The sequence below is a fragment of the Odocoileus virginianus genome, unplaced genomic scaffold (genome assembly GCF_023699985.2).
Source record: "Odocoileus virginianus isolate 20LAN1187 ecotype Illinois unplaced genomic scaffold, Ovbor_1.2 Unplaced_Scaffold_4, whole genome shotgun sequence".
Lineage (NCBI taxonomy): Eukaryota > Metazoa > Chordata > Mammalia > Artiodactyla > Cervidae > Odocoileus > Odocoileus virginianus.
This window is the reverse complement of record NW_027224266.1, coordinates 3,728,236-3,743,546: the sequence shown is the minus strand read 5'-3', so window position 1 is coordinate 3,743,546 and position 15,311 is coordinate 3,728,236. Positions and strand designations below refer to the sequence as shown.

Here is a 15,311-nt window from a genome sequence, read left to right as displayed (position 1 = left end):
TAGAGAAGATCCTTTAGTATTTGTTGAAGAGCTGGTTTGGTGGTGCTGAATTCTCTCAGCTTTTGCTTGTCTGTAAAGCTTTTGAGTTCTCCTTCATATCTGAATGAGATCCTTGCTGGGTAGAGTAATCTAGGTTGTAGGTTATTCTCTTTCATTGCTTTAAGTATGTCCTGCCATTCCCTTCTGGCCTGAAGGGTTTCTATTGATAGATCAGCTGTTATCCTTATGGGAATCCCTTTGTGTGTTATTTGTTGTTTCTCCCTTGCTGCTTTTAATATTTGTTCTTTGTGTTTGATCTTTGTTAATTTGATTAATATGTGTCTTGGGGTGTTTCGCCTTGGGTTTATCCTGTTTGGGACTCTCTGGGTTTCTTGGACTTGGGTGGCTATTTCCTTCCCCATTTTAGGGAAGTTTTCAGCTATTATCTCCTCGAGTAACTTCTCATGGCCTTTCTTTTTGTCTTCTTCTGGGACTCCTATGATTCGAATGTTGGGGCGTTTCACATTGTCCCAGAGGTCCCTGAGGTTGTCCTCATTTCTTTTGATTCTTTTTTCTTTTTTCCTCTCTGCTTCATTTATTTCCACCATTTTATCTTCTAACTCACTTATCCTATCTTCTGTCTCTGTTATTCTACTCATGGTTTCCTCCAGAGTGTTTTTGATCTCATTTATTTCATTATTAATTTTTAATTGACTTTTTTTTATTTCTTCTAGGTCCTTGTTAAACATTTCTTGCATCTTCTCAATCTTTGTCTCCAGGCTATTTGTAACTCCATTTTGTTTTCAAGATTTTGGATCATTTTTATTATCATTATTCTAAATTCTTTTTCAGGTAGATTCCCTATTTCCTCCTCTTTTGTTTGACTTGGTCGGCTTTTTTCATGTTCCTTTAGCTGTTGGGTGTTTCTCTGCCTTTTCATCTTGTTTAGATTGCTGTGTCTGGAGTGGGCTTTCTGTATTCTTTTGGTCTGAGGTTCCTTTTTATTGTGGAGGTTTCACCCAGTGGGTGGGGTTGGACAATTGGTTTGTCAAGGTTTCCTGGTTAGGGAAGCTTGTGTCAGCGTTCTGGTGCGTGGAATTGGATTTCTTCTCTCTGGAGTGCAATGGAGTGTCCAGTAATGAGTTTTGCAATGGGTCTATGTGTTAGGTGTGACTTTGGACAGCCTGTATGTTGACACTCAGGTCTATGTTCCTGCGTTGCTAAAGAATTTGCATGGTATGTCTTGTACTGGAGCTTATTGGCTCTTGGGTGGTGGTTGGTTTTGGTGTAGGTATGGAGGCTTTTGGATGGTCTCTTATTCTTTAATGTTCCACGTAGTCAGGAGTTTTCTGGTTTTCTCAGGATTTGGGCACAAGTCTCCTGCCTCTGGATTTCAGTTTTATTCTTCCAATAGTCTCAAGACTTCTCCAACTATACAGCACTGATAGTAAAACTTCTAGGTTAATGGTGAAAAGATTCTCCACCGTGAGAGACAACCAGAGAGGTTCACAGAGTTACATGAAGAATAGGAGAGGGAGGAAGGAGATAGAGGTGAGCAGGAGGAGAAAACGGGGACTCAAGAGGAGAGAGACAGATCTATGCAGTTATCTGTTCCCAAAGTGTTCTCCATAGCCCAGACACCCACAAAGATTCACAGAATTGGATTGGGAAGAGAAGGGGAAAGGAGGAAATAGAGGTGTTCTGAGGTAGAAAACAGAGAGTCAAAAGTGGGAGAGTAATCACCACACTCCTGAATAGAAATGGGAACTGAATATTGGATTCTTAAATGTCTAAAATTTATATCACATACTGAAAAACAAAGATTAAAAATCTAGTGTAGAGGTTAGACTCTTTGAAATACAATATTTAAAAACAAAAACACAAAAAAAATTTAGAAATGTATATGAAGTTCGGTTTAAAAATAGGGTTTCTCTCTTTTTTTTGGCAAGGTTATAGTAAAATGAAAATTAAGGAATAATAGAGGAGTATTAGAGGACTTTAAAAGGAAATAGGAGAGAAAAACAAGAAAAAGAAAAAAAAAAAAAAAAAAAAAAATTTTCCCCCTAATTAAAAAAATCGTAAAAATATATGAAAATGAAAGTTGAGGAGTAATGGGGGAGTAATAGGGAATTTTAAAAGAAAATAAAAAAGAAAAAAAAGGAAAGAAAAAAATTTTTTTTAATTAAAAAAAAATATACATATATATCTAGGAATTTCTCTGGAGTTGTTGCGGTCAGTGTAGGTTCAGTTCAATTTCAGATAGCTCCTCTTTCCAGCTTACACTTCTCGATATCTATAGGCCCCTTTCGGTGTAGTCGGTGTTACCTTCAGGGATTTTAATCTGTTGCACCGGTCCTTTCTGAAGCGGTTCCCTTTGTTTATTTGGCTTCTGTTTGCCGTCTCTTCGGTGTCTAATTTCTGCCCTGACACAGGTGGGCGGAGGTGATCTCTTATTTAGGTTCGCTAGTTCAGTTCAGTCCTGCTACGGGGAGGGCGGGGCGCTGCAGACAGATACCGCTCTGTGTGGATAGCACTCACCATGTTCCAGCCACACTGGGTTTGCCCCGCTCATGGGTGTCAGTGCTTTCCCCGTCTACACTGCTCAGGCTCCCGGCTGCTCTATATGGAGCGGGCCCTGTGTTGAGTGCGGTTCCAGTTTTCGGGGTACTCCACAAAAGCGCGGATTCGGTTGCGCCTGCGTTTTGTGCCTTCCCCGGCCTGAGCGGTTCAGGCAGCCAGGGGCTTGGGCGTACTCTCCCCGGGTGCAGCGCGCCTTTTCCCTCCGCGGCGAGCGGCTCAGGCAGCCAGAGGCTTGGGCGCCCTCTCTCCCCGGGTACGGCGCGCTTTTTCCCTCCGCGGCCCCAGCGCGCGCCGCCAGTCGGGTCTCAGGAAGTCTTTAGATAGGAACCGGGGGCCTGTTTGCAGTGTGGGAGGGGGTGGCTTCTCAGGGGCTGAGTTTGCCCTTTTCCCCTCCCCCCTGCCTCCTACCTCCAGCGGGGATGGGCCGGCTCTTCTCTGGAGTTTCTCAGTCCCTTTGTTTTGCAAACTGCTGACAGTGTGTTCCAGCCGGTTAATTTTGTCCCTTGCTATCCCACAGTTTAAAAAAGTTCCCTCCGATTGCTCTCAGGGTCTTCGGGCCGGTCCTTACCCTAAGCAATGCCGCCTGCTCCTCTCGTTCAGCCCCCGCTTGCTGCTGGCCGGTACGGGCGTCTGGGGTACTTTTCTGCTGGGAGTTGCTTTTAGGCACGTAATCTGTGGGCCTTGTTTAATTCTTCCTCCCAGTTAGATTGCCAAAAACTTCCCCCAGTCCCACCAGTGCGAGGGTTTCCTGGTGATTGGAAACTGCCTCTATTAAGACTCCCTTCCCGGGACGGGTCTCCATCCGTAGCTCTTTTGACTCCCTTTTTATCTTTTATATTTTGTCCTACCTCCCTTTGAAGACAATGGGCTGCTTTTCTGGGCGCCTGATGTCCTCTGCTAGCGATCAGAAGTTGTTTTGTGAAATTTGCTCAGTGTTCAAATGTTCTTTCGATGAATTTGTAGGGAAGAAAGTGGTCTCCCCATCCTATTCCTCCGCCATCTTGGCTCCTCCCCTTGGCCATTGTATTTTAAATGGGGCCCTGAGTGCTCACTTCTGCAGCACATATACTAAAATTGGAACGATACAGAGAAGATTAGCATGGCCCCCGCACAAGGATGACACGCAAATTCGTGAAGCGTTCTATATTTTTAGCTTCCAACTAATAAAAATAAATGGAAAAAAAAATGGGGTCCTGAAATTTTAAGTGGTATGAATGATGGTTCAGTTCTTTATTATTTCCCATGGAGCTGTATTGCTCTCAAAACCCTAAGGAAGTCTGTGGCATTTTTTGGTCCGCCACATCCCTTTTCCCTTTTAGGAATTAATTCTAAATGTTTGCAGTGAGTCTTCTACCAATGAAATTTGAATGAGGTGATCTTTCAGTCCTGTGATTGGTTGGTGAAGAGGAATTTATCTGCTTCAGCTAAAATGAATTCTTTGCTTTGGCAGAACTGTGAAGCAAAGATGGGTATGTCCAGAAATATTGTCATCATAGTAGGTTGGGGTTTTTTTTTTTTTTGAGATATAATATATAAAATATATGTACAATAACTGTGTATATGTATATTTACAGCTTAAAATCCAACAATATAATGGCCATTCATATGCCAACCAACCATCCATCTTTAAAGATAGGAAATTACCAGTGTCTTTCGACTTCTTCCTGTGCCCCTCTGTCTACACAGAGAGAACCACTGCCCAGAATTTTGAAGTTTTTATTCCCTTGTTCTTCTTCAAACTTTTCTTGTAGTTTAACCACATACATATTTATTCTAAAACACTGTAGTTCAGCTTGCCTGTTGTTTGCCTTTTAACGTAAGTAACTATATCAAATACACATATAAATAAATATATAGTTTGTCTAGATGGAGTCTTACTCTATGTATTATTTTGCAAGTTGTTTTGTTCCCTAAGCATTATGTTCATGGGCTGTGTATGGCCGTAGTTTATTTATACTGCTATAGAATATTTCTTTGTGGGAAAATCCCATGTTGGTGGCTAGTTGGGTGGTTTTCAGTATATTGTTGTTGCACACACAGCTGTGAGCATATTTTTGTACATGTGTCATGGTTTATTAAAAGTCTTTCTAGGCTGAGAGTCCTAGTTCATAGGGTCTGCACATCAATTTTACTAGATGACAAGTTTTCTATTTTTGCCAGTCTGTTGCCTTTGAAGTAGTTTTTCACTGTGGGGTGTGTGTATGTGTTGCTTCGTTTTGTTCCTCAATTTTTGTTTTGAAAAAAAAAATTCAGAACTTCAGAACAGTTGCAGAAATAGTGTAATGAATATACCCTTCACTTAGATTCGCCAGTTACCACTTTGCTACATTTGCTTTGTCTGTCTTTTTACACATGCTTGGGCACTCACCCATGTGTATTTTATTTTTCTGAACCATTTGATACTTATAGATATGGCGCTTTCTACCCATATCTAATTCAGCATGTATTTCTAAAGAATATGGTCATTTACTGATAGAATCACAATACCATTATCATGCTCAGGAAAGTTGACATTTAATTGTTTACATAGACTTTATCTAATATGCAGTTCATAGGTAGATTTCCTTAGTTGCCCCAATAATGTACTTTCCTTCAACTATTAATAGCTTTATCACCTAAGTATCTATCCCTGTCTCTTTAGTCTTGCCCACTATTATTTCTGACTTGATATTTCTTTTAAGGCTTTTTTCCCCCTTCTAAGTCACTTTTAATCTACAGTTTCTCCTTCCATCCTCTTATTTTCCTTACTCTGTATCTGTTAAAAGAACCTGGCATGTTGGACCTGTAGAGTTTCCAACAGCTTGGGTTTTACTGATTACACACTTAGGTGCAGTTGAAAGTGTTCCTCTCTTCTCTCAAGATTTCCTGAAGATTGGCTGCTGGGTCCACAAGCTGCCTAATCAAGTTTGTGTTATCGTAGGTCTATGCAGGCACCTAAGTTTTTGTTTCACTTTACCAGTTTGGTGTTAGTGCCTGTTGAGGATCGATACCTAGACTCACTGATTCACTGGGAGTTGGAAAATGGTGATATTCTATTTCTGTCATTTCATTTTCACATGATAGCTAGAGCACTTGAATAAAGAACTCCTTCCCCTCATAAACTATTTAGTTATAGGAAAGACAAGATAAATGCTCAGTTTTTTCTCTTGGATTTGTCTGGCTTTCAGAATAATAAATTTGTTCCCTCACATCCTCAGAATGTCTCCAACTAGTTGTTTTTTTTTAACAATCATTTTGCATTTGTTGATTTAAACATATTTGGGTTTGAATGCTTTGTAATTCCTATCCTTGTTGGAGTTCAGGTTGCTCATTTTGGCTGGTAGAAGCTGGCTTTGTGTCCTTCTGATGTGATGCAAGAACTCTGCAATAGTTTCCTGGCTGTCTGGCATGTCACATTGGTCTCAGAATTTCTCTTTGTTGTTTGAGTACATTCCTTTGATTACTAACGAGGTTGAACATCTTTTCACATGTTTATTGGTTTCTTCTTGAAATACCTGCTCATGTCTTTTGACATTTTTTATGTGGGTCATTAGTTCCTTTCTTAATGATTGATGTAAAAGCCTTCATTTTTTCCTAGATACTAATATTTGTGGTCACTTGTTTGCAGATGTCTTCTCCCGATTTGAGGCTAGTCTTTTCAGTTTTTGTATCCTTTGATGATGATCAGGAGTTCTTAATATAGTTGATTCATAGATCACTTCCATTACAGTTTTCACTCTTTGACTCTAGGCACTTAATAAAAGCAGGAAACTATTCATTGATTGTTCATTGCTAATTTGAAATCCCTTCAGAATAGTCCCAGCCCAAAGTCTGAGTTTCAGAGATGGAGGCCAGTGGTGGGTGTCAGGCCCCAGGGTCACAGATGGCCCTTTTGGAATTGTCTTCTAAATTAACCAAACACAGCAATGTGTTTCAGTAAAAGTCATGTTTAATTTTCACTAGGTTTTAGAAACTTGTGACAATTTACTAACAAAGAATTATAGAATGACTGTTAAAGACCAACAGTAACTAAAAGCAAAGAACTTAATACTTCTTTGAAGGGCAGGAAAATATAAAGAAATATAAACCTGTTACTAATGTGAAAACTGAGCAGAATTTCTAATGCTGAGCTTTTAATAGTTGTATTCAAGCCTTTGCTAGCTCAGCAGGAAAATAAAAGGGAAACAGTGGCCACCATCCTGAGTAAATCCTGTTTTCTCTTCCTCCATTCAAAATTCCTCAGCTTTCTAAACACACTCAAGTTTAGCTGTAAGTGATATGATTTTAAAATGACTATCTCTGAAATAAGGCAGTCACAGGAGAAATACTGTTTGAGTCCACTTATATGAAGCATCTAAAACAGTCAGATTTGTAGAAGCAGAGTAGAATGGTGGTTGCCAGGGCCTGGGGGTGAGGGGAAAATGAGGAGTTGCTATTTAATGGGTATAAAATTTCAGTTAAACAAGATGGATAATTCTAGAGATCTGCTGCACAGCGTAGTGCCTGTAGTTAGCATTACAATATTGTATACTTGAAAATTTGTCAGGAGAGCAGATCTCTTATTAAGTGTTCTTACCACAATAAAATAAAAATAAGGACAATATAGTGGGTTTTCTGTAAAGCTAAATTTGTTCTGAATTTCTGCCCGTTCTAGTTTTTGTTATTAAAATGCTAAGAAATAAAGGTACCAGGCAATGATTTTTCTTTTGTTCTTTAAAAACAATATTACTTAGCAAAATAAAAAGTAAGAAATCCTGAAAGAAAAAGTCTCTCCTTTTTTTTTGAAAGACATACACTTTTGGTATCAGAAAATGTAGATGAGGCAGGATTCAGTGTGACCTAGTAGCCAAGAGAGTAGACTCCATAGTGGACACTCTTCTCCAACTCCCACCCCACCTCTTACAATTATTGAGTGAGTGAAAGTGGCTCAATTGAGCCTGACTCTTTGCGACCCCATGGACTGACTATACAGTCCATGGAATTCTCCAGGCCAGAAGACCAGAGTGGGTAACCTTTCCCGTTTCTAGGGGATCATCCCAACTGAGGGATCGAACCCAGGTCTCCTGCATTGCAGGCGGATTCTTTACCAGCTGAGCCACCAGGGAACCTTGGGAAATTGCTCTGGTGCCCTGGTAAATGGGGGTTGTTTCGAGGATTCAGTGGGTTTATCCATGTCAGAAGCAGAGAAAATGGACCAACTTTAGACATAGTAGCCATGATGGATGTCATGTGACATCTCCACGGGAGAAGGTAACATCTCCTGATGGAAAATGGAGCCATAGAGCTTAATTATACTCATCAGTCAAAAGTCCTTGTATCTGTTTTAGTTTGCTTTTTGCTGCCGTAACAAATGACCACAACTTTACTGACTGAGAGGAATGCAAATCTATTTTCTTAGACTCTAGGTTGGATGTCCAGTGCTAAATCAAGTTGTCAGCAGGATTGCATTCCTTTCTGGAGGTTCCAGGGGAGAATCCACTTCCTGCTCATTCAGGTTGTTGACAGAATTCAGTTTCTTGGCGGTTATAGGACCAAGGTCTGCTTTGCTGGCTGTCAGCTGAGGGCAGTTCCCAGCCTCTAGAGGCTGCAGCATTCCTTGTCTCCCAGCTCTCTTCCTCCGTCTTCAAAACCAGCTTCTGCAGATGAGCCCTGTTCACATCCTATTTTTTTGACCCTGTCTTCTGTTCTCTTACGCTATAGGAACCCATGTGATTCAATTGGGCCAACCCAGATAATCCAAGATAATCTCCCTATCGTAAGGTCAGCTGGTTTGCAACCTTAACTCCAGTGCCACTGTAATTCTCCTTTGCCATGTACAGTAGCATAGTCACAGTTTCCAGGATTAGGATGCAAACACCTCTGGGGGGCCTTTATTCTGCCTACCACATCCAGTGAACTGGAATTTCATTGGGGTTTTGACAGGTCATTTTTCCTTACCTTCTATTTCCTCATTTAAAAAGTTAAGTGACCTACCACATAGGATATGTGACATTTATGGAGTACTTGCTGGGAGCTTGGCCCTCGGTGTTAAACTCTTTGCTCAGGAAGAGTCTGTGAAGCAGGTTCTATTATTTGTTGTTCAGTCACTCAGTCATGTCCGACTCTTTGTGACCCAATGGACTGCAGCATGCCAGGCTTCCCTGTCCTTCACCATCTCCCAGAGTTTGCTCAAACTCATGTCCATTGAATTAGTGATGCCATCTAACGATCTCATCCTCTGTCATCTCCTTCTCCTTTAGCCTTCAATCTTTCCCAGCATTGGAGTCTTTTCCAATGAGTCAGCTTTTGCATCAGGTGGCCAACATATTGGAGCTTTGGCTTCAGCATCCATCTTTGCAATGAGTATTCAGGATTGATTTCCTTTAGGATTGAACTGGTTTGATCACCTTGCTGGCCAAGGTGATCAAAAGTCTTCTCCAGCACCACAGTTCAAAAGCATCAATTCTTTGGCACTCAGCCTTCTTTATGGTCCAACTCTCACATCCATACATGATTTCTGGAAAAACCATAACTTTGATTATATGGACCTTTGTTAGCAAAGTGATGTCTCTGCTTTTTAATATGCTCTCTAGGTTTGTTATAGCTTTTCTTCCAAGAAGCAAGCATCCTTTTAATTTCATGGCTTCAGTCACTCTCTGCAGTGATTTTGGAGCCCAAGAAAATAAAGTCTGCCACTGTTTCCCCATCTATTTGCCATGAAATGATGGACCAGATGCCATGATCTTAGTTTTTTGAACATTGAGTTTTAAGCCAGCTATTATTATCCCCATGTTATAACTGAGGAAACTGCATTTTGGAGAAGTTAAGTAATTGATCAAAATGATTCAGCTAGTGAAGGTCTCAGACATTTCAGTGGGTTAATATACCTTAAAGGTTTAGCTTCAAATGCCCCTTCATATGGTAATTCATATTAATTAGAAATAAATATTTTGATTAATTGCTGTAGCCCTTTGCAAATATGGCAGACACCAGCTATGGACTACATGAAGTGTAGCTGATCTGCACTGACGTGTGCTATAAGGGCAAATTCACACCAAATTTAGAAGACATGGTCTAAATTAAAAAGATTGTAAACTATCTCAGGATTTTAATATTGATTGATGTTATATTGATTACATGTTGCAATAATAGTATAATATTTTTTGATGTGTTGGGTTAAAATGCATTACTCACTTAAAAAGAACAGTGAAACCCAATATGTATTAAAATTAGATTATAAGGAAAATGGTTGCATTGTAAAATATTTTAAATAAAACTGTCTGGAGATGCAAAAAAAGATTGATTTCTGGCTTGTGCTAAGTCACAAACTGTCTTTTGAAGTCAGAATATTGTTTTTGCTGAAATCATGATGATTTCTGCCAAGAGAAATCTGATTCGTAATAGCGTGGATGGGCTCACTATTTCATTAGTGAGATATTTGACTGTCATGTTTTATTATACTATAAGTAATACATAATCAAACAAGAAAAATTTCCTAGAAACAGAGTTGTTTTCTTCAACCAGAAGAATGTTTTTATGTGCTCAGTTTTTTAATGTCCAAAAGATTTAAAAGCTTATGAACTTAGCAGTTTATATTTTTGAGATCGAGTTTCTGGCAAATACCCATAGTAGAATATATAAGATATCACTAAAAGTACTTGGCAAGCATTATGTTAAGGTAATTCAGACATGAAATACATTTAACTAGGTAGAGAACCACATGATTTTTATGGCACACCCAGTTGTTGGACATGGTTATCTCACTTATCTTCATAAGCTTGTTTTTATCTCTTCATTAATTACATGCCCAAACTTTTTTTTAAACACTCATCAGATTTCTAGGTTCTGCCTCATTCCATTTGTTTATTCAACAAATGTTTGAATGCTCTGTGCTAAGAGGTGCTAGGGATGTTGTGCCCTTGTGAAACATATATTAGTGAAGGATTCAAACATGAATGAAAGAATTCCACAAATCAGGAAGTGCATGGGTGCTATGAATGTGAATAAAGATTCTCATCTGAACAGAAGGGCAGAGGACAGAGGAAAGCCTTGATCTAAAGGATCAGTAGCATTTAGCCAGGCAGAAATTGGGAGTGACCAGTCTAGGTCAAGGGATTTGTTTTGCAAAGGTCTTATCCCAGGAAGGAGCTTGGCAAGTTGGAAGAGCGACAGCAAGAAGGCCTCTGGTGTGTGCGTGACAGTGTGAGAAAGAGGCTCTGGAGGAATAGAGTAAGGCACATAGGCACTGAGTCCTGTAGATTCAGAGCAGCAAGTGGACCTGGATATTGTATGATGATCCACCAAGCAATACATCTTGCTTTATTTGCTAGAACTCCATCATCAAGTGGTTGTGGTCTGTAGATACAGTGGTCATATAATTTGTCATCCAAAACAGGATACCCTTGAGAGTGAAAGGGGACACATATTAATTATACTGAAACAGCAGGTATAAACCAGTATGGATAACTTGAGCAAAGCAGAATGTATGATCACTGTGCTTAGAGACAGGTTCTTAGCCCATACAGTAAGCCTGACATTGCTTAGAAATAGAAGTAATGCTAGAAACCATGCTCTGAAATTATAGGGTTAGGCGTTTGTTCCAGCTTTTTCACTTTCCCCCTCCTTCACTCATGGGTAACTCTGAGAGAAGGCCACTAGGAGAACCTGCACCAAGTCGCCCACAGAATCACAGCCCTATTTTCACCCAAATGCAGCCTAGTGTTTTTCAGATTGCCACTCATGGGAGCTCAGTTCCTTGATGTACATCAGGTCTTATTAATGTGTTTTCAGAATTACAGTCTTAAGAACATATGGGAAAGAAAGTAAGGTCTTAAACATGTAGCCCGTGAATTTTTCCCTCTAGAACCTTTCCTTCATCACTTCTCATGGATGACATGACCTAATTATATGTTCTCAGATGACAGCCAGGCGGGATGGGTGTGGTCTGATTATAACCTCTTTCAGAATAAACATGTTTTGTGATTTGACCCCTACAGTGAATGATATACAGAGTAGAGTACCTACAGGAAGTATTACCATATGTGTAAACCCTTTTTTTTTAATGTTCATATATCATAGTGACTGTTCTTTTTTTTCTCTAAATTTTATTGCAGTTTAGTTGATTTGCAATATTGTGTTAGTTTCAGGTATATAGCAAAGTGATTCAGTAACCTTCTTTAACAAGGACAATAACATGAAGTAGTGAAGAAATCTTTTCACTGTTGATTGGATGTTTTATCCAATCAGCTGTTGGCCAAATCTGTGTAGTGAGGATTAATGGAGTTTTATTTCCTCCTCTCCTCTGGGCCTGAGTCAGTTTCTACAACAGGGCCCTCAGGGAGCCCTAGTAATTCCTTTAGTTTCTGGAGACATGGGTCACTTTGCATCAGATAATAAATAGTGAAGATGTGCACTTTGAAACAGTGCACTGTTTCTTTAGAAGTTTTACTATTTCTTTTCAAACTGCATTAATATTCTTACTTTCTGTTTTACAAGTCAGGAAATGTGAAGAACTCACCTGGAAATAACTAGAATACTCTATGCTCTGTCCATTTTAATCAGGTAAAGAACAAAAAAACTTTGTGGTTATTTTTAGCATTATTAGCACCAATTGAAATGACTTGTCTTTAATTAATTAAATTAATTATAGCTGTTTAAACTTTGTGTGGTGGAAACATAAGGGCCAGGATGATATTTCATTTCATCTTTAATTTCTAGGCTTAAGTGCTATGACTTCTTTAATTGTGTTTGTTCCTGAGAAGTACCTGGGTTTTTTAGACAAGCTAGAACTCGACAGTTGGATTTGTCTACAAACCTATTTCAGACAATCATTTCTTAAGCTTACTTTTTTCAGACAGCATTTCACTATAGTCAGCACACTTGTATTCACCTAATAATCATTCAATAAACATTTGCTGAATGCATGACTTTGGTAGAGACGCTCAAGATTATATAGAATAAGTGACATAGGGAATTCACAGGTGTAATTTTCTTTCTTTAAAGATTGAGTAACTTGAGACTGGGCTTCCCAGGTGGCTCAGTGGTAAAGAATCCACCTGCCAATGCAGGAGATGCAGGAGACATGGGTTCAGTCCCTGGGTTGGGAAGATCCCCTGGAGGAGGAAATGGGCAACCCACTCCAATATTCTTGCCTGGAAATCCCATGGACAGAGGAGCCTGGGGGCTACAGTCCATAGGGTTGCAAAGAGTTGGACATGACTGAATCAACTTAGCACACACACATATGCACAATTATCAAATGAAAAAAAGAAACTAGTATAATACATTTTTAGAGAGGATAATTACCAGAAAATACAAAAAAAAATTTAAGTATGTATCTTCAGATAGTAGGATTATAGATGATTTTTATACTTTTTCTTCTATATACCTTTATGTATTTTTAAATTTTTTCAATGAATATGAATTTTCTTTTATAATAGAAATTTGTTTTAAAAAAATCAGTGTTACATTTATTGTAAGTCATGGCTACTATTTAAAACTCATGAAAGGTCTGGGTTTGAGGTTTTTCTTTCTCACGTTGTCCCCATATTTTTGGAGACCCAGAGAGTCATATAATCTTAGAATTTGAAAAGAAGTATTTGGTATAACCCCCAGCCTCAAGCAAAATTCTCTGTGGCCCCGTGTGTTCCCATTTTTTACCTCCACTGATAGGAAAAGCACCCCACAGGGCAGCCATCTTTGGGCAGTTCTAATTTTTAGGAAGCTGTTTCTTTTACTAAACAAAAATATGTCTCCTTATAACTCCTACACAGTGGTCTGATCTTGCTTTAACGGTCACAGAAAATAAATTCAGATCCTCTTTCACATCCTAGCCCTTCACATAGAAACCCTAAGTCAGCATTTCTCACATTTTGTGATACAGATTACCTGGGAGATTGTTGAAAAGCAGAGGCTTAAGCCCCACCCCAGAATTGGCATCTTTGGGGAGTAGGGCCAGATGTGTATCTGGGTGACTAGTGGGTAAGCAGCCAAGAAGTCACACATGTTTGTCAGAGACTTGACACTGGATATGATTATATTTCTCTCTAGGGACAATGAGTCACAGAATATAGGGAAGCTGTGTACATATTCCTTTCATTTTTTCAAAAATGTTCTGTGCCAGAGTTCAGCTTATTGTATATACAACCTTGATTTCATTTTTTAAGTTGTTTATTGGAAATGTAGTTTTTAATTATAAAAATGATGCATATTTGCTGTAAAGAATTGTTTTTAGATAAATGTTTTGAAAGCTTGTTTTGTCTTCCATTCCTTTCCCAGAGGTAATTCCTATTAATAGTTTGGTATATTATTCCATACTTTTTTCTCTATGTGTAACACACGCACACACACACACACACATCCAAATGTGCTTTTGGGTTTTTGATAGAAAGAGATCATATTCCTTGTACTGTTTTGCAAGTACACCGAAAGCTCCATGCAGGCACGTATTGCAATTTTATTATCACACCTAGAGAAATTAACACTAATTCCTTAATACCATTTAATATTGAGTATGCAGATTCCCCTGATCATCTCATTAATAACTTTTTACAGTTGTTTTGGTTGTTTGAGTCAAGATCATAACAAGATCTGCCCATTGCATTTGACTGATGAGTCTCTTAAGTCTCTTTCATTTTTTTTTTTACAAAGATATAAACTATGTTTTCAGATATCTTAAGTCCCTCTTAAGCTGTAATAGTTCCTTCTCCCTCCTTTTTCTCTTACCATTTATTTGTTGAAAAACTGGGCTTATTCGTCTTTTAGAAATTTCCCATGTTCTGGCAGTGGCTTGAGTGTATCCATTTAGTGTCATTCTGTTTTATCTCTTGGTTCCTGTCCTCTCTGCATTTCCCATAAACTGACTGTTGGATTTGAAGGCTTAATCAGATTTAGGTTCAATTTTTTGGTAAGAATACTTTGTAGACACTGCTATGTTTAGTTATGCTGAATGAATTAACTTGCTTTTTTGAAATTAATTGTTACTGGAGTATAGTTGCTCTCCAGTGTTGCCTTAGTTTCTGCTGTACAGCATAGTGAATCAGCTATCAATGACAGGGCTTCCCTGGTAGCCCAGATGGTAAAGAATCTGCTTGCAGTGCAGGAGACCCAGGTTCGATCCCTGGGTCAGGGCCAAGATCTCCTGGAGAAGGGAATGGCAACCCACTCCAGTATTCTTGCCTGGAGGTCACCACAGAGCATTGAGTAGAGTTCCCTGTGCTATACAGTAGGTTCTCATTAGTTATCTATTTTAGACAATAAATTGCTTTTTTTTGGTCACTGAATATATTGTGTACATCTTTCCCTGTTGGTACTTATTCCTCCTTTAGCTGCTTAATAATTTCCTAGTATGGACTGCCATGATCTATTAAAACATTATTGATATAGATTGTTGGTAGTTTGAAGTTTTTGTTTTTTTTTAACAATGCAGTAAATCTATTGAATTCTTAGAGAAGTTCAAAACATATTAATAAACTGAGATAGAAAAGGTAAACTAGTAGTTTACATGTTTAAAAATGTTTAGTTTTATTTTAAAAGATCAAGGAAGTAGTCACTGGCCTCTAAAATTTTTGTAAATCTCTAATTGCTAAGTAGATTCATTACATATTAGGAGAAAGGCAATCTGAAGGAGAGTTGGCTTGTCTTTGCTGTACCTTTGGATTTGATTTGTGTTTCATTCCAGAAAAGAATGATGGGGTCATGTGAGGAAAGGTGTCTGTAGTGCTAGCTGTGATATCATCACGCTCTCCCCCAGCAGACGGATGGAAATATGGTTGTTTGATTTTCAGAAGGGGAGG

At 38.9% G+C, this 15,311-nt stretch overlaps 1 protein-coding gene and 1 non-coding gene across 3 annotated transcripts in view; both read left to right on the top strand.

The window, feature by feature from the left end:
• The window catches only part of APOO (apolipoprotein O), a 59,971-nt gene extending 47,869 nt beyond the window's left edge, over positions 1-12,102 (top strand). For both annotated transcript variants that reach the window (XM_020903060.2, XM_020903059.2), the window contains exon 8: positions 12,013-12,102. In XM_020903060.2, coding sequence (XP_020758719.2) covers positions 12,013-12,048 — 36 coding nt within the window. In that variant the 3' untranslated portion in view covers positions 12,049-12,102. The remainder of the gene's footprint in view (positions 1-12,012) is intronic.
• On the top strand, positions 3,604-3,710 carry LOC139033383 (U6 spliceosomal RNA). The gene has a single exon (XR_011485963.1). It is a non-coding gene; the product is annotated as a U6 spliceosomal RNA (small nuclear RNA).
• Positions 12,103-15,311: the final 3,209 nt, after the last annotated feature.